Source organism: Helicoverpa armigera, chromosome 28, assembly GCF_030705265.1.
Source record: "Helicoverpa armigera isolate CAAS_96S chromosome 28, ASM3070526v1, whole genome shotgun sequence".
Taxonomy (NCBI): domain Eukaryota; kingdom Metazoa; phylum Arthropoda; class Insecta; order Lepidoptera; family Noctuidae; genus Helicoverpa; species Helicoverpa armigera.
This window is the reverse complement of record NC_087147.1, coordinates 3,191,414-3,212,258: the sequence shown is the minus strand read 5'-3', so window position 1 is coordinate 3,212,258 and position 20,845 is coordinate 3,191,414. Positions and strand designations below refer to the sequence as shown.

The following is a 20,845-nucleotide window of genomic DNA, read 5'->3' as shown; positions in this document are numbered from 1 at the left end:
CGAGCAACTTCGAAGATAAACTTGGATCAAATTTTTAAGGCCTATAAAATTTAAAATTAACGCTTCCGCTGAGTTATAATAGCAGTCATTTTAACTGGCCATTACAAAATGATTTACACAGCTTCCTCGATCCAATCAGATGCGTGGTCTAATTAACTAAATTATGACAATAATCTATCACACTATTCTAATAGTGCTAATTATTTTAATTGTTTGACTGCGAACATAAATTATGAAATTGGAGCTGAGCTAGCGACATCTAGTTATTAATAGCCGAACTCCGATGGTTAGGAAATAAGCACAATACAAGTGTACACTGGCGGTCATAAATATTTACCACGCAAATTATGGTCCAATAAAATAGATTAATTTCAATCGTAACATGGACCGTAACATACTGCAATGAATGTTACTTGTGAGCTGACAACAGTTAGAAGGTATCGAAGAAGAAAACATGCTGCGCCAACCACAATTAGGAAACTAGCTTTAAGTCATGTCTAGGACAAAAGCTTTTTTTAATAAACGTAGGTATCAAAAAGACAATAAAAAAATTATCTAAAACTGTTCCTATTCTCATACATAATATTAAAAAAAAACCTAAAGCTGTAATATATATTTAGTTTGAATTATGGCTAACGAAAATTTGTATTCGTGGCTGGAAGAATTTTATCGGTCGTGCGTTGACTCCGCAATGACTTTTATTTACGTTACGTTTCATACTAATCAAAGTAATGGAACTGTTTTAATTAACATCATAATTAAGTTTTGTTGTGTTCGTATGTAGAGGTAGAATGTTAGATTATTATCGCTCTAAAAACGTGGGTGACATACATACGCGTAAAATAATGCTGACAGATCAATATTTGGACTGTTTTTTTACGTATTTTTTTCCACAGCACAGCTTATTAGATAGGTATTTGAATTTGGGCGACTGAAAGAAACTACAATAATTTGCCTTCCAATATCAAAGTCTAAATATCATCATACGATTTATACACCAACAAGAGTATTTTATCTTGCTAATCTCAGAAACCATGGTCCGATTAAAAAAAATATTTTAGTGTTAGATAACCCATTCGTGGAGGAAGGCTATAAGCTCCATTTTATCCGGGTATTGGAAGAAGTTCCCCCAAGACGCGAGAAAACAGCTAGCCATGCACAAAATACACTCCTATCAGTAATTACCGTAATAGGTTTCACTTACCAAATGTTCAGCATTAAGATATGAGATTAAAGCGAATTTAGCAACAAACAAACATTGATTAATTGTATTTACAGTTTGAATCAAACGGCTGCATAATGATTAGCTTATCAGATAATTAATGTACACTCGTCTTGATTACTTTATCATTATTGCAAGCTGGGCTATGGATGATGAAACTATTTATCACACGTATTTTGCAGTAATTTTCCACTATTTTGCTGGATGAGATGGCTTTTTTTGATGGGTATGGTATATCTTATAATAAGTAACTTATTTTAAAATTGTGCAAAATTCTATTATCTATTGGGTATAAAAAAGCATTTTAGAATATTGATACTTTTATTTATCACGTTATATACAGTACACAGTTTGATACGAAACTACTGTAACTTCATAGTTACTTATAGCTATTCAAAGTAACTGCTTTTGGCAGTTCAATTAAAGTCGTGAATTTGACTAGTTGACAACTACCCCATCCTAACACCACATCTAAATGAAACGAGCTCCGTTAATAGTTCAAGATTATTTTTTTTTAAATTAAGACGAAATATCTCACACAACAATTAAAGACGAAAAATCTTTTTTCCCAAATAAAAGCATTCAGCCAAAAAATCAATACCCAGAAGTATTGTAGTATACCTCGGTACATCATTAAAATGATAAAGCGAATTTTTAAGTTTTCTTCATGAAAGACACAAAAATGAAAACCTTTGGCAGGGTTTAATGGAGCTTCCCCTTTATTTCACAGTCGCTGAGTCGGAGGCTTTTTTTCTTAAAAAACTGCTTTAAAGATGTCAAGGTTATTTTTTTTCGAATGAAAGAAAGAATTTCGTGCTGAATTCTTATTTGTACTGTAGGTCTGGATTTTGATGCTCATTATTATTTACGTACTAGCTGTTCTCTGCGGTTTCACCTGCGTCCCGAAGGAACTAGGTACTTTCCGGAACTGGATAAAAATTTGCTAATGTTTTTTCTCAGGCTCTAGATTATTCATGCGTGGTCCAAATTGTATTTAATTGGGTTGTAATTTTGGCCCAATAGCGCGACAAACAAAGTTAGTTTTGCTTTTATAATATTAGTAAAAATATTACTTTATTGTAGGTAACATCAAATACCTGACATTTAAAGTTCGTAGGATAACACTATTGCAACAATAAATCCATTTTATAGACTCACCTAAAATTCAACGGACATTTTTACACGGCGAAAATGTTACGAAAACTTGTTTTAGAGCCAAAAAACCAGCCATTGATAGCACAAACCGAGTGAAATGGCGCAGACTTAATCGAGAGTGAATCCTGGCAGAATGCCGGAACATAACTAAATTATTACAATGCTCAGTTTACTACAAATCATTATATCTGCTATAAATTCGCAACTAAGAAACGATATACTCGTTGCAATTTCTGACATCAATTATTTAACAAATTATGTGACATTATAGTGGCCCAATAATTCTGCACTGAATTGTATATCGCTTCTTCAATTAATGTTTAGTTGCAGAAATAATTGCTTGAAATTCATAAAATATAGTGGGTAAATGTTTATGCACTGACGTTTACAGCTTGGTAATAGTGAATGAATTTTTGATAGTAAGAAGTGTTGCAATGAAGTGGAGTTTATTTGATTTGACGAAACTCTTTCTTTCAGTGTTGACGTAAATTCTAACGCTACTAGTTTTGGCTGGAAGCCAGAAAGTAACCGCGTAAGGAATCCAAACAAAATCGGTGTTTGATTGAGCGAATCAGTCAATCTTGTGGCTTCTCATTCTTGGAAACGAGAGATAAATAAACAAATAGGATAAACTTTTAATGTGTACCCGGAACCACATTGTTTTTTAAAGTGCTCAGATCATGTGGTCTGCTGAACTTATGACTACTTACTCTAAAATGATCTTGTTAGAAAAGTTTTTTTTTTTTTGTAATAAAACTGAAGTTTCTTGTTTGTTTGATATCACTAATCGTTGAAACCTAGTTGGCAAAAAAAATTTGTAACACAACTAAACTGATAAAATTAATGGGCCTTGTAAACACCAATGTTTCTTTACTTGTAAACACTCAAACGACAAAATAAAACAAAAAAATACTACAAACTCATTTCAAATCGAAAAAGCATGTTCATTGCAAACACGTTCCATTTTACGCCTCAGCCGTCAGGAAAAACAGACATTCGTTCGAAAACATAACGTTTTAAAATGAAATAATACTTTAAACACAGTTATCTGTCTTGTTCACATAGATACTAATTACATAGATTACAGAGCTGTCAGATGATAATTCTGGTATTAGAGGGGTATTAACAACTCTAATTTATTATCATTATAGATAAATAAGAGTACAGCGTTACGTTTTGCAAAATTTTCATGTTGAATTATTTCAAAGTGGGTTGGTTGTTTTTGTAAATTAGTTTGTTCAACACTTGCATGTTTTTTAGGAGCTTCACTGTTATTTTCCTATCTAATGAATATTGTTTTAAACTCATATAGCTACAGTTTACAAAGCCTTCACATTTTTAAGAATATGAGCACGAAAAAGTAGGTCCTTCGCCTGATCTCTTTCCGGTGGTGTCGGATTGCCGTCCCATCGGGATATGAGAGCGACGGAACAGTGAGTGTTCTTGTGTCTACGCAAATGCTCGTGCACTATAATATGTCCTGTCCTATGTAAACTGGCTGATCTCCTTATATGAGAACAGCCGCCATGGCCGAAATCGGTCTTGGACGCCATAAAAACAAATTATACTTACATGATTATGACGTTCAATGGCTAAGTTCCGAAATACTATGCTATTTTGAAGCCATTTTAGTCTACACATGCACTTGTAATGTAGTCATTACGACGAGTACTATTACGAACAAGATAGTTTAAAGTACGCCATAACACCTGTGTACAGTCTGCGAGACAAGTCGATAATGTTCTAAAATAGCTTTCTAAATGTTATTAGGTACTATCGGTAGCAAAAAGGTTATACCTACGCCTTGATATAGTCGTGGAATTTTCTGAGATATCATATTTGTTGTGGTAAATTGTAGATAGACCAATAAATAAATATGTCTGCTGGAAGAGATTTCATTAGAAATAAGCAGTACTTTTTATGTTATTGTTTCTTCTGTCATGATATGTATGTATGTGTATGTAGTGGAATGCTTAAAGTCTCGTTTTCTTTGCAATGTTCGAAAAATGAACAGAATTCAATGTTCGAAAAATGAATGATGTTATATAAACACCACAAATCCCATATAATAATGTAGATCACACTTCTATTTTACTCTTACTTACTTTAGTGAGGTAGAAAACGAAAGTTTATAGCTTGAGTACCTAATCCTTAAAATAGTAGCGAGTTTAGTTAGTGCAAATTACATTTAAGGTTTATTTTCCCGACTGTACGCAGCAACTGAGAGAAAACACACTTTCTACCTCAGGTTAAGGTCACAACCAGTAAATTGTATTTGTGCTGTATATAGCGCAAGTAAAAGCATCTAACGACCGGACCTGACATACAAATACCTTGAAATATAAATGGCAACATCAGCATACATAAAGCTTCAAAAACCTTGAAAACATATTTTCCCTTATCTGTACTGATGTTATACTCAGGAACTTACTGGTTCGATTTGATCGTTAAAGACATACCTACTAGAAAAGAAACGTAGAAATAAAACACAACATTTTATTAATCCTTTTATTCATCAAGTTTACAGTGCAAGCAAACTCCAATTAAAATACGCCGAGTTTTGGATTAATAACAGGAAAAAACAATAGTTAAAAGCACTGTAGAATCGCGATCCAATTGGCCCGATAGTGTATTGAAAAAGCATATTTTTTTTTTGGTCCACTATCCCGGCAATCTGATACGCGTGAACGTTAAAGTTAATTTCCGCGACACGTCCTACTCGCTCGCGTGTCGATCACAGAATGACGGCCGCGAGCCCGAAGCGTCCGGAAATTTAAACTTTTCGCCGACTACCCGCCCGATTTAACTTTTTATTTTCATATCGATGTGTTCAATCTATTTGATTCAATATAGAGTTCCATTGTTTACTTTTTATTTTATTCAGAACGTATGAATTCAGTTATGAGATGGAAAAGGTTAAATGAAAAATTGAGTATTGGAAATACAGACAAAGGATGGTTTCAAAGGGCAAATCAGTATTAAATGTCAATGTCGTGGAATAATCAATATGGGGAAGTTATGATTGTGCGGATCGAAAGTCTATAGACGTATTTTACAACAGAAATTACCGCATCAATAATAAAACAGTAACATAGCTGTTCAGCATAGAAACGAGCAGTAAATAAGGATCAATTAGAGATTAAGGTAGGAACTATTGAAAAGCTATAATCGGTAACTTTTTCTGATGGTCTTTGTCCAGACGGGCAATATTGGTAATGAGCAAAATAGGTGAGGGAAAGAAACTTGAAGAAAGCGCCTTCAGCCAGCGTGATGATAACGCTTACTTTTTTCTATATGAGAAGAGGCCTGGGCTCTGCAGTGGGACAATAAAAAGGACTGTTAGTGATGAAGACCAAACACTTACCACCTTCAACAACAACCGACAAACCTTCTATTCAAGTATTGACAGAAGTTGGTAGGTACATACTACATACATACGAATATAATATTAGTTTCCATCAATAGTCAAACTTACTGAACTTCACTCTGCAACTAGTGAGTTCTACTATATTTGGTTTGCGTTTTAGAACATTTCATATGCATAAACAGACATCCCAAACTATCCCTGGATACTACTTTATTGATTCGGGACATGAAGATATATCACAAACTAAATCATCGTTAGTGTTGGAACTAATTTCAATTATGGTAATGAGGACATTATCAACGTATTCAGTAGTTACTAAATCATGATTCTAACCCCTATTAGCCGGAACAACCGAATTTCCCGTCCAATCGCGAAATACATTACAAACTCATTAATAAAAACAGAACTACACAATTAATCAGACAAAAAAAAGCAGAGAATGTTAAGATTTTACAAAGCGATACAACTATTACTAATAAATAACAAAGACTATTAGTAACAGAACATTTTTAACTAGCCGAATGACCAGTCAAAGGTGAACTCCTGAATCTTGAACAGTTCAAAGAATGGAGTACAGTTTACAACGAAAAGTACACTTGGCTAGATGTCTAACTAAAGTGGTACCTCCATTCTGGCACTGGTCCAATTCCGTGGGCCAGCTACAGCCATTGTAGGCGCATGCCATTCAATAATACACCGTATGATTGATACGATATGGTTGTAAATCGATCCGTGTCTGACAGACCGCCGAAGTTATTGGCTTTTGATAGGTTTGGTGGAACAAGTATGTTGGTATACGATACCAAAACGATATTAAAACGTTTTGAAGATGTTACATGAGATCTCGGATCAAATTAATCAAGCGTTTTGACATACGAGATTTGGATGTGTGGCAATGATTGTGAATTTGATATCCAGTATTAATTAATATTCTAAATATGCTTTGTCAACGTTAAATTAACTACAGATGAGCGTCTAATTTATCTTGCCACTTTTTTGAAGCAAAATTGAATATCCTAGCTCTCAGCTCTTTAATAAATAAACAAACTCGTCGGATTATTAATCTTACAATAAAATTTATAGCTTCCAGATATTGTGAGTTTGGTGAACTAAAATTAACGATTAGTGCAACCACTAAGAGGCGAAACGTGCATAAAAACTAAAACAACAGTGTTGCTTATTGGTTATAAAGTATTTCGGCGAAAATCATTTATAGGGTTACGAGATTTCATTACAAAACTGTGGTTTACTGTAGATTCAGTATATCAATAAGCTTATTATAAAAAAAACAAGACGTCTTCTATGAAATCGCTTTTTAATATGGCCAATAATAATTTCATTTTCTGAAACGATTACTCAAAATTTCAAGCTGTTTCGACCCAGACATCATTAGTCATCGTCATCTAGACACACGGCAGTGTGTCCGCCAAGTTCGAGCAAAAAAAGCGACACACCGGCCGTGGGTTATATTACACGAACCATTTCGGGCCAAATTCGACCCCCCTATAACTCAAAATCTATTTTATTTACGCATATCAAATTTCTAGTATCTGTTGAGACCCCCTCACTTATCTAAAATACAAAATTTCATTAATATACCTATTATAGGTCTTGAGATATTGACGTCAGAAAATCGCTATTTTTACTATACACTCACTGACTGACTGACTGACTCACTCATCAAAAACCTAGACCACTTCCAATGGTCGTATTGACTTGAAATTTGGCATGGAGGTAGGTCTTTATGTCAAGGTAAAGGGAAAAATCTGAAAATGGCCAAGTGTGAGTCGGTTTCAAAATAATGAAGGTGTTTATACCCCTAAGGAACTAAAACGAACTAAATTTATCTATATTTATATAATATATCTACGAATGGTCGTACCGATCTGAAATTCGTTACAAAGGTTTGCATTTAGTCAAAGTAAAGTAAAAATCTGAAAACGGCCAAGTGTGAGTCACTTTCGAAAATAATGAATGTGTAACTTTGATCCACGAACATAATATATGATAACATGTCATGTCAGTCTGTTGGTAAATCTAGTACATTTAGTTAATCTAGTTTATTTCTTTGTAAGAAGCATAGTGCATATTCAAAACTTAATAATAAGAAAACAATAAAATAAACAACCTTACAAAAATAAATGAAATCCCACCCAAAACAAAAATGTGAAAGACTGCCAAGTTCGATAAAATGGGAATACTTCGCCTATAAAAGAAGTGAGATCTGAATAAGTACCAAGTTCCATACACATACCTTAGTTAAAAATAGTTCCTTTTTAATGATGTTACTTGGCAAGTTTCAATAGAAAATTAAATACTTGATTCATTGCGTTTAGTAGGTTTATAACAAGGTGTGTGAAAACTTGCCAAGTAACATCATGAAAAAGTAACTATTTTTAACTAAGGTAAGTATGTGTATGGAACTTGGTACTTATTCAGATCTCACTTCTTTTATAGGCGAAGTATTCCCATTTTATCGAACTTGGCAGTCTTTCACATTTTTGTTTTGGGTGGGTTAATATTTATCTACACTGATACAGATACTAGCGGTACTTTTGTAAAGCCTTGTCTAATCCTATCTCTGTCAAATTAATCTTAAAAAATCTGTACCCATAAAATCGATAAAATAAATAGAAAACTCTGTTATATTTTTTTTGTATTCAAGGAAAGGTAATACTGTTAAATAATTTATACAACAAATACGCTTAATAACTATTAAATTTACAAAAAATCATAAGAATAAAAATGGCGATAACAAAAGAAAATATCGTTAAATTCTCGTCAGCTAGCATAGCCACTACATTTAAATTGTACCTACACGGGTACTTACTCGGGGAGTTTCTCTACATATGATTCGGCGATAAATATACGAATGATTTATTTCGAATATTTTCCCACTTTTCCGAGCAACAGATGGTAGAAAAAACTTTTATGGGCATATTTCTTTTCATGCTTATATACATTTTTATTTCATTTCTGACCTTGATAGTAGATTCAGTGGTGTAGTTTACATAGTTTTCATGTACGGAAATCGTTATTGAAATATTTCACTTCGCAAGTCGATAGAATGTAGCACAGCATTCCTCCGATACATGATATTTTTTCTAACCGGTCCACTAGTTCCTTACATTAGCGCGACCAATTTAAAAACTTTTCAGGTTTGTCATATTAGCACAACTATAGACAAAAAACAGCATCTACTATGTTAAAATTCTGTGATTCAAATGCAGGCTGGACCGAGAAGAAAATACTTCTTTCAGATAATAAGTTTCGGAGGGTATTCACAAGCTATTGAAGGATCCCGTCAAGAATTTAACCTGATTTAATTTTCTATTATTTCCTTAAACATCCAATTCTTCTTATACAGCCAGTCAAACGTTCTCAAGTTGATCAAAAGTTCCAACTTAAGATAGAATCCCATTCAAAGTTTCACTTATTTGATTGCGAAAACCTATTTTGTTAATAACAGCGGGCGTGAAGATTGATGAACTTAACTTGTTCTAGAGTTTTTCTCATTTTCATTAATGGTAAAATGGCTGACTGGGAATCTGTGGGTGATCTCTTTAATAGGCTTTTATTAGCGTTGGTAGACTAACGTAATGAATTTTGGAAGACAATTTTAAGCTCTATGTGATCGTGGAAATGTCACTTCGTGGTCTGTATTTTATAGTTGTGGAGGTAATATCACTAGTATTATTTTGCGGTAAAAATAGGAAGAGGTGGTTTTTGCTACCACTTGTAATAGAGTTGCCAGTTACACGATACGTTTTGAAGAATACCGTTATATAATTTTTAAGCTTCTTTATCAATCGACGTGACATGACATGTATTTGATATTTATAGGTACTATGCAAAGGTAATTTATATTAGGTACCACATTAACTAATTCTACCCGGATATTTCATAAGAATTGGCCCAGATAAATGAAAGATAGGATAAATAATTATCAGCTTTCAATTCTGATTCAGATATAAATGAAGTCATTTTGATAGATGACTTAGCAAAAGTTTACAAATGACCAATGTGCAGCAGCATTGCCGAAGCTAGAAATATTTCACACTGCGCTCGTGTAAATAAAAATATTTCACCAACACGCATACACAGCGCGGTGGGTATGGCAAATCCAAGTTTTTTTTAAAGACGCCAAAAATCATCAAATGAGCTAAATCCCGCTGTGGGTTAGCAGCGATGAGGGAGTGTCAGACTCTTAGGGCCAGGCCACAACAGTGCGTTGCGGCGTCGCATCGCAAAAATCAACGACGCATATCATATAAATCGCATAGCTGTGCAATGTTGTTTTTGCGATGCGACGCCGCAACGCACTGTTGTGGCCTGGCCCTTACTGACTAAAAACTGCCGTGTTCCGTCGTAGGCCTTTTATGTACCAGGGCCGCGGTAACTTTTTCGAACAATCTCGCAGCCCCGGGGGAAATGCACCTTACTTGGAAGCCTTTGTCCAGCAGGTTTTTCAGCTGTCATGATGATGATGAACTAATGTAGTACCTACAAGTCTTCACTTGTCTCCAATTGATAAATATCATCAATAACTAATATTAATGATAATAAATTGACATAACACTTAGAGATTAATTCTAATTATACATATGTATGTTATCCTAATAAATAAATCAATGATTATGTTGATTTCACAGTAATTGCAATTATTATGTAATAATTCTTGAAATGATTTCTTACCGTCAAAGAGACCCAGAGAGATTTTGTGCTATCAAAAATTTGAATAAATTAAAATTAAAATAATTGAAATAAAAAGCTACACCACGTAGATTTAGAACATAGTTTTCAAATCGGCAATCAAAATGATCCACCTAATTCGGACACTGTCTGGTCAATCCAGACACTAACCAGACCAATATTACCAGGCGCGGTGGCTCTCGCTACGGTAAATGTAATCTGCGTGTATAATCGCAGCGCTGTCAATGTCCGTCAGTCCGTCAATGTCGGACGAGCGCTGCATATCAATGATGCTCGGTGTAGGTAGCTTTCAGGATATTGGAGCGGATTTTGCGGTTGTTTTTGGTATGATAGAATTTATGACAGAATGGTTGATTCAATTTTAAATTATCCTTATATTTTATACTCGGTGCTTCATCTTTCCTGATCTTGGGTAAAGTCAGTTTTATGTTTAACTTAGTACAACTTTTTTAATGTCGTTAAAGATTAATTTTAAATACTGATATCAGAAACTGCTGAAGCCAAATTCACCTTTACAGAAAATAGAGAATCAAAGAGCGTTATAACGATACCTCAGATAAAGTTCCATAAAAATATAGTTTAATTTCGGAAAAAAAACCATTACTTGACTAGCAATTTCTTTAATTAAACATTTACTGCGATAAATATATACTTTCTTATCAGCTGCACACAAATCTACCCCATACCACGATAAGTGATAGATAAGAAATAAACGAGTCATGATGACAATAATGTCGAGGTGTTATTTAATTAAAAACTTATTAATGTTTACTTACACTTTATTTGATAAAGTAAAAGTCAAGCGGATGTGATAAAGACATGAATTCGGCGGGATTTTAGATATTAAATAAGATAAACGATAGACATACATAATAACAGCAAATAACAACAAATGAATTTCGATAAAACTTTACTGAAGACATTTTTGTTTTTCATTAACAACTTTTAAATAGCAAAAAAGGATCAACGAATCTTGAAATAAGAACAAAGCCAGATCGATAAAAAAATGGCGCGACGGTAAACTTCATTATCTGATAATAACTAATTACTAAGTTCCTATCACGGAAAACATAATAGAAAAGTATAGGCACCAGGTATCAAAATCGTACACTTATCTCTAGATATTCACGTTCATTTCTACTTTTATAAAACTAAATAGGATCCTTAGTCGCATGATATAGTTCAGCTCTACGAACTAACACAATGCCATAAGCCATCACTTCTCACTTAACCTAAAAACAATTATATTTTACAGACTCATTGTTTGCATCCAAACAGTATAATTCTTCACTCACTCCACACTTAGTTTTTTAGCACAATCTAAATAAGTCTCATAAATTCACAAAAACGACGTGCCTCCCGTAAGCCCAATATCAGCACCATTTAAATTAGGGCACACATCACTGGCCACAAACAAAACCATTTTAGCTACCTCCTCAGGATCCAGGACCTTCATTTTATTAGCCAGCACTCCATAAGCATACTCAATTTCATCCTTTTCCATTGCCAGATTCGCTAAAATGTTCGTCTTCGTCAATCCAGGTTGGACTGCATTCATTCTTACACCTTCAGAAGACAATTCAACTGCAGCTGATCTCGTAAACCTTTCTAACCCAGCTTTCGTGATAGTGTATGGCAAAAATCCATGCACAACTTTTGTGTATTTTGTAGCATGCAAATTCACTATGTTACCTTTAGTTTTGACTAAGTATGGTAACGCAAGATGTGTCAGTTTGTATGGTACACGAAGATTTATGTCTAGCATTTCATCAAATGTCTCCATGCTGTCATCAAATAGTGATCCTATGAGCATTTTAGCTGCACAATTCACTAGGACATCTATCCTTTCATATGTAGCAACTGTTTTGGTAATCACTTCGGCACAACTTCCATTTGCAGTGAGGTCTAATCTAAGACATAGGGGAGTTAATCCATTGGCTTCTTGACACTTTTCTGCAACGTTATTAAGTCTCAGTTCATCTCTACCAATGAGAGTGAGTTTCGCTCCATGTTTCGCGAAGAGAATCGCTGATGCCGCACCAATTCCTGAACTGGCTCCTGTTACAATCACTACTTTGTTTGTGAAATCCATTTTGAAGCTTCTGTCGTTAGCAGAAGGATCAAATTCTTTTGCAGTATCACTTTTGTTTTTTTCGTTATTATTTAATTTAAGTATAGTTGTCACAATCTCGTGTATTTCTCACCGAGGCCGGTCTGATACTGTGACTAAAATATTTTTCCGTTTGTGATAGGACCAGATAGCGTTATCAGGGTCTCAGTTATATTCGAGTAATATGTAAACATTTATTGGAGATAAGAGTGGTGACTATATTTAGTGATATGCTCTTATCGTTGTAATTATTGTAAGTTAGGAATTCGCTAACCTGGGTTACTTATTGTGCGGTTGTTGCTAACATGGAATGAAGTATTTTTTTCTATTAGTGCTGCCTTCTGAGCAGTAGTTCATAGCTTAATACTAGCTCTTTGTGTCCATATAGATAAGTCATTCCTCAAATTCCTATCCTTTTATCAAGCCAATGTATCTTCACACCGTTCATTATAAAGTAGTTCAATTCAAACTTCAATAACCGGCCGCTTATCCAGGCATGTTTAGCAATTTCCGTACTAACGGGTTTAGTAGCCGCACAAAGGAGACTAATATCTGCAACTACCCGCATATGACGTGACATTCACAAATCACGTCAGTCGAGCGCCGGCACTCGAAGTGTGCGTATGTGCTCTGCATTTATGCGGAATGTATTACCGGGAGATAAGGGCTAGTTGAATCATCAGTATTGTTGGATGAGATAATTCGTTTTTGGGTATTTTCTACCAAGATAGAAATTATGTACAACCAAAAATAGGCCGATTGAAATATTACGAATAATGGAAGCAGGGATATATAGGGGGCTTAATTCGGGGCAACGAAATCATATTTTAAACCCACGCTTATTTTACAGAACGAGTTATCTACATCAAAACCGTTTCAAATAATGTGTCCAACACACTTTACCGCACAATATTTATATCCCAACCCAACAAAAGATACTTTACCAAATCCCGTCAAATGCAGACGCGTATTCACCGTCACCATCACACAATCCCGTACACTTGCATGCATTATCATGCCTTGAGCACACTTTGGCCTGAAGTGTACGGCAGAGCGAGCGGTAATGCGAGGGAGCTTATCTCCCTCCATTAGTCGAATTGAACTGGGCACTTTTGTTTGCAATGCAGTGTACTGGGCGGATTGTTGCGATGCATCGCGGGTTGGGTTTGGTACAAATCATAAGAGAGCGATTTTGTGATCAATTAGCAGACAGCAATTGATAAATTAAAAAATCACGTTATTGTGGTGTCAAATGAATCCTTATATCCCTTGGTCTCGCGTTCGCCCGTGAACGGCTGGACCAATTAAACTGATAATTAGAGGGGAGTTAGCTCAAACAAGGGAGAACAAAAGGAGATTTTGTCACCATCCGGCTATGGACAGTCGTTATATCGGGACCCGAGTGGAACTGCAAGCGGAAGTTATTGTCTAATAAAGACAAGGAAAAAATATGCACTAAAATAGTACTTATTATTCACAGAATCCTATTAATAAACCATTACATACTTTAGAATCGCGTGTTTTTTTATCGCCATTTTATCATTCTACGTCCGGTGCGTAAATCAGTTATCTTAATATTTTCCTTTAATATGTAAAACAAGAGATTGTGTATTGCGTAGGTCTGATATTGATAAGTCGATTATTGTGAATATTTAATGAGGCTAGTAGCCGTTCTCAGTGGTTTTGCCCGCGTTATATATTAATCAATAATCAAAATATGCATAAGTATCATAAAGACATAAAAGTATAAATACTTAACTTGTAAATAAAAAAATACTATTGATACTAGATGACGCTGAGCGATTTCATAAAAACGCTGCCGCTTATGTCTTACGCCATGTCGTTCCGTGTCTAGAAATAGACAACACAATGCAATCTGATTAATAACAGCGAGCTGATGAGTACTATTATAATAATGCGTTGATGAGTACTATTATAATAATACATGATTAAGTGCATATGTTTTAAATAATAATGCTGGAAGTATGTACAACACTTTTATAATGAAGGTTTTTTTATACTTATTATTTTTGTCTCTTCCTCTGAATATTAATAGGTATCAGAAAATGATAGTAAAGTTACAAAGTTAAATATGGCCTACTTTCAAACCAATAAAATAAAAGCGGAGCCTTTGTAACTTTGAAAAATATTTGTCAGTAAAACACCACTAATAAAAGGTCCAGAAAATACCAAAATGGCAATAAAATGTTAAACAATAACAAGTGTACAGTTTTACAAGACAAACAGATGTACGTTTGGCACGTTTGTTTAAGAAAATATTGTATTCGTTTCTTGTTAAATACATGTCAACTGTCTGTTTAACATTTTTGTAATATTAACACTAATATTTTATCATATATTTTTCTCACCTTTAAATAGTCGACTTTAGCTCTTTACTACATTATAATTTATATTGATTTTAACAATTATAACAACCATTTTCAATGAATCCTCTTTTTACGAATCAGAAGGCGCAACTTATTACATAATAGGTATAGCAATAAAAAGAAATAAGGCAACGGAATTTATATAACAATAGAGGGGTGACTGAATACTCGAAGACTAGGGGTGGGACACTCCAATGAAATAGGGAAAATATTATCTTATTCCCATTGACGTACTATTGGATTGTTAAGTGGGCGGCATTTATTGGTAAAGCGTTGGCTATAGTAAAAGCGTAAGCGGGAGCGGGCAGAAAAAATGCCAGCGAGATTTACTCTCGTCATTATGACTACATTACATATTTTCAATGAATTTTGTGTTTGCAACCCATGTTTTAGTAAGCTGAAGTTAAATTAATTATTACACCTCCTACCACCACCTGTTGTTATGATATAGCTATTGCCGGTTTTAAAAACCAGAATCTAATCACATATCCACGATTAACATCAAATAATAAGCTGTGCCTTGGTACTATTTATTCATTCTTGTCTGTGTAACTGTGTACAAACTATTAAATAAATAGAAAATTTAAATTGTAAAATACACCTGCCAATTTTACCGCCTCCTTGAGAAGCGTTCCAAAAAGCTAATCGCTAACAATATGACCTAAACCTAACGACATTCAAAAGAGATGAACCCCGTCAAGAGTGTTGCTTAATTCGAGAATCTGTTTGGAACACAGAAGGGGGGGATTAATGAAAGAAAAACAGGAAAATGCATGAAAAAAATCTCAAGTTCACAGCTCGAATGAAAGGAATCTCGATACACGAGGATTGATGAAAAGAAAATGTCTTTGAAAAAGTTCTTCCAGGAACAATCATATTGAAAACGCTTGTTTGTCTTCTTCTTACCTTTAATGTGAAGGTGGATTTTCGAGCGATCTATAGGTAACGGCTCGCGATAGACGGTTGGATTATGCCTTTATATGAAAACCAAATGGCGATTTCGTTTTCTTGGTAAAACTTATAGAACAGAACAAAACACCACATAAAATAGTTTTTTTTTTTTTTAATTTTTTTATTAACAATTAGTGGCTAGTCTCCCAACATACCATAATTAATGTCTGTATATACAAGGTACCTATTAATTGCATACTCCTTCCACCAGTATTTTTGTAGCTTTTGAATGAGAACTTACCTGAAACAAACAAAATAAATTATTAGTAAACTAATGTAGAAAATGAGACTAAAGAAAAATCATTTAATAGCGAATAATTATGTTGCCTATTTAATATTTTTTCTAGTTAATATTAAGTCGTCTGTTTACCCTTCGAGATAATACAGTCGCAATTATTATGTTAATCTTAATAACCGAGTAATAGTTGAATACCATGTTTCCAAGATACAAGTAAGACTTAACCCCATAGGGGCAATGATACGCACAGTTGAACTTCACTTAGTCGCAATCTGTTTGAGAGCGAAGAAAGCAGTATTTTCAATATGTACAATTGCATAGCACATTTTTATCCGACTTCCGAAAAAAGAGGACGTGCCAGATTTGGATGTTTGTATGTTTCTTTACAGACGGTATATATAGACGGTGTTAAAAAAGTATATAAAAAAACATGTATCGTAGCATGTATCGGAGTACATAAGTCAGTCAAAACGTAACCAAAGGCTAGCAGAAAAAGGTATCGTGACCTGATAGTTTTTATCCGACTGACAAGAAGCGCAATGCTTTTATGAATTATTTTCGAGTACTACTTTAGTAGACATGTAATATTAGATAATTATAATATGTTTAAGAAATCGATACAAAAAATATCTTACTTATTTTGAAAGTGCGATTTTTCCCTCTTTTGAAGCGTAAAACTTAACTATTAACATATAATTATTCTAAACATAAAATAAACTTTAAGAGCTCTATTTGAATAGCAAAGAGCTCTCTTAACACTCGTTATAGCACTTAACTATACGTCTACTAATAGCGTTATTGATTCATCTGATCTTAACTAACGCTTGACTGAGTTCAAATGAGCGGTTAATAGTCCCCGAGATTAAGTTTTTTATAGCTTTTAAAATGTTAAACTTATTTCAGAGATAGTTTTTTGCATATTCGGTACCAACTCAGTGCCAATTGAATCTGCCTAGCCGATTTTTAACTATGTGGGGATCGGTTACGCATTCTATTGACTGATCTCAATTGGTGGAGTAAAATAATCTTCTTATACCAGGAAGGAGAAAAAAATAATCAATCATTCAGTTTTCATCAAGATGTTTTCTTGCATCATTTGTTAATCGTGTTGGTGTCGAAATTACACTTGAGAGTATATAATAAACTTAGACAAGTTGTATAGTTACTTGCCCTGGAATCAAACGCCCGTACTTGTTCTTAAGACTTGAAATCTTAACAAATGACCGCCGACTCTCCCTCATCTACAAAGCCTTTAACTTCATTTAAAAACTGTTTTTTCACACTTATATACAATGCTATTACTAAGTCTTCTCTGTAAGTTCGTCCGTCTGTCAGAAGGCTGTATGTCATGAACCGTGATACTTACGCACTCAAAATATTCACAGATAATTTTGCAATATTGGCACTTAAACAACAAATACTGAAAACACGCTGCTAGATGGAATAAATATTGGAGGCAGCTCAACAAACGCGATTATTTTTAGATAATAGAACGGAACCTTTCTTGCTCGAATCCTGCTCGCACTCAACCAGATTTTTCCTTGTCTGTGCAGCGACCGATAAGCTGTAAGTCTTGAGGATATTAATATCTTGGAGCCGAGGTAGTCTTGTTAGCACAGGCTATGTCAACGGGATCACGTTTATATTGTCGAGTCATTTTGACTTGCGGGGATGTTTCGCGGTTATCTGTTTAAGATATTTTGAGTAAGGTATGAGGACCTTTTGCTTTTTTTATTATTAAAGAGGTAAGTTTGTTTAGGTACATAAGCTTGGTTACCTTGTAATGATCACGTCTTATGTTTGCTAGCGTGACTCCTGAAAACAATAGAATCCAGATGGGGATTTGGCTAGTTTTTCAGTTTAAAATTGGCTTCATTTAAATGGGCCTTAAAAACCATGTGCACCAAAGTGCTGTATGCATCATTGCATACAGCACTTTTGAATTCAATGATATACTAGCTGTTCCCCGCTGGTTTGACCCGCGTCCTCATGGAACTAACTACTTCCCGCATCCGGCTACGAAGACTGTAACGTAAAAACTATGTAGCATTAAAATCCCTTCAGTACTAAGATATTGCGTTGTTACAGCCTTTTTATCATCCCACTGCTGGACACAGGCCTCCTCTCACACAGAGAAGGATTGAGCATTGATAATTAAGATATTGCGTTAAAGAGGGAAAAAATAATCGAACTAGCTTCTTCTTTTCGCATCGGGACAAACTGCACTCAAATAATTGTAACAGTAACAAATTCTGATACCAAAACCATGATCGAGTTAAACGATACATATGTTTAACTGATACATACGAGTCCTGGTACCGTACGTCCCGTTCATTTAGCGATTGCACTGAAAGGACCGCTGACCAAGGGTTAGTGCACATTGGACGGTTGAACTTAATTGCTGTAGGGTTTTTTTCAAACGAATGAGTAAATGACTGGTATGGAAGTAAAAAGTGCAGGTGTATTTTATTACTGTTTGTTACATGGGTAATTTTTGGATGGTGGATAAAACAACGGCCAAAAAATTTCATTTGTCGGTCACCATAAAATGTTTGAAAAAAAAACAATACATTAGAGTTTTATGATCACAATGTATTGTTTTGTTCCTCAATTTAAAACTTTCATCAGTGTTTTACCTTTCCAATTAACACAAAGATACAGCGACATCTACTATATCAAACCCCATAACTTAACCACCATGTGACAACCCTAAAACAAACCGCACTCCATTATCTCAAGAGCCAGTGCGCGCCAACCCTATTTATCCGGTTGTAACCGCTCCGAACCGCTTCGTACCGGTTCTGTCCGGAATTGAACGGCTTAATTTACCGCCAGTAGTTCGGCACGGCTGATTAACTACACCCTTCTAGACGGTTCGAACGGATACCCGGATGAATATTGATGACGTGGTGCGACAGAACCGGCTAGTTTTCGGGTTGTGTTTAGATATGGCGGTTGATATATTTTTGTTGGTAGAAAATTATGTAGTTATTTGTAGTGGTATATGATGGGTTTAGATTGGTTATTTGATATATCGTTTAATATTAATACTTTCTTTTGCAGTTCACCTAATGATAGGCGGTGACATCCATTACCACTTTAATACGACTTTAATAGAGATATATGTCTTATGCATATCGAAATGATACTTTCAGAATCTCGTTTTCCATAAATAAACATGTGCACGTCACGTAGGCAGCCAGACTACTGTCATTAAGTAGCCTGTTTGCCTACAACACCTGCGTAGTTAAGTAACTTAATTTAATGAATAAAATTAAGGTTTCTTACGAGATTTTCAACTTAACATGTCATCATCAAAAACACAATTACAAAATACCTATTATAAAACCCTACCAAAAAAAACCGCAAACTGCACACCCGAACAAGCATCAAACAAAATTACTTCCATTACATCATAAGAAGAATTTCTTTGAAACCTAATAGAAAAGAAATGAATACCTAATCAACATAATCATGCGCAATTCGTTTCCGTGTAATCTAACACCTTGGGAAACCCATTTAGACCTTAAGGCCTATAAAAATAAGACCTATATTTCCTTGCATCAATTTTAAGTAGATACGAGATTTGTGCAAAGAAAATTGTGCGTTGGTGATAGACTTTATTCTGAAGGTGGTAAGGGTGATATTGGCGCAGCAGGTGATTGGAGTAAGTTTGCTAGGTGCAATGAAACTCGGGAAGACGTGCAGTGAAAGTTTTCGCGCTGACTGTCGGAAAAACCGTGTGTTTGACGTGTGGTACAAGTTATACGATTTATGTGATAGATATTTAAAAGGGACTTTTTTATGTTTTAAATTATATAAAACATAGAGGACAGTTTTTATTGCTCCACACAGTAACTGTGTAATTTTTATATCTGTAAAGCATTTTTATACCAGCTCTCTATATCTATATATAGCAGCTTTTGTAAATCTGTAACACTGGCTAATATTAGATGTACATAGTTGCGAACGTGAGTTTCTAAGGTTTTGAACGAGTTCTGGAAAATAAAACTAACTAACTGTAAGAACTATGTATACACTTTTAGCGGGATTTTAATCGACCACAAATTTTATGATAAGCAGTGCTAATGAGCATATCAATGCAAAGTCTGATTATTATCAATTCAGAAATATTAACTGCACAAGAAATATAATACACTATAAATAAAATTGAATACAAATCGCTTCAGCCTCTAACTTGGGCCAATCACTCTTACTTAACGTTCGAACGCGTGTGAATCCAGTTTTTTCATAAAATATTACGCGATCCTATTGTAGCGAAAACGATAAAAGTTAACATCAATTTACTATTATTATTTATTGCAGTAATGAGAGAAAACACGAGCGGCGAAAAACATATAAAAGTTTGTAATAAATTATTAGTAATAATGGTTTGTGAATGTTTACTTCTTTATACGGGATTTTCATGCATTGGATGTCACAGTTATGTTGTGAATTATGACTTATTGACAAAAATCCAACCTGATCACTCTTTGTTGTACTTTTGCGTGATTTACCTATTAAAGAAAATAAGACTACAAACCGTTTTTTAAATGCAAATCGGTTTATTCGCTAGTATAAGTTAATTATAATAAAAGTAACTGCTTCGCTGATAAGTGGTCTCTAATACTTCAAGCGACCAAGGAACGACTTTTACGCAAGAACCCACCAAAACCAAAAGAACGCACGTGACGTCACGACC

General features: G+C 34.5%; 2 protein-coding genes across 5 annotated transcripts in view; both read right to left on the bottom strand.

Annotated features, from left to right (window-relative positions):
* Positions 1–20,845, bottom strand: part of LOC110377678 (heterogeneous nuclear ribonucleoprotein L) — a 428,881-nt gene that overhangs the window by 180,815 nt on the left and 227,221 nt on the right. The window lies entirely within an intron of this gene.
* On the bottom strand, positions 11,181–12,686 carry LOC110378293 (3-oxoacyl-[acyl-carrier-protein] reductase FabG). Its single transcript, XM_021337488.3, has one exon. The coding sequence runs from the start codon at positions 12,547–12,549 to the stop codon at positions 11,797–11,799; it is 753 nt and encodes a 250-aa protein (XP_021193163.3). The 5' UTR covers positions 12,550–12,686; the 3' UTR covers positions 11,181–11,796.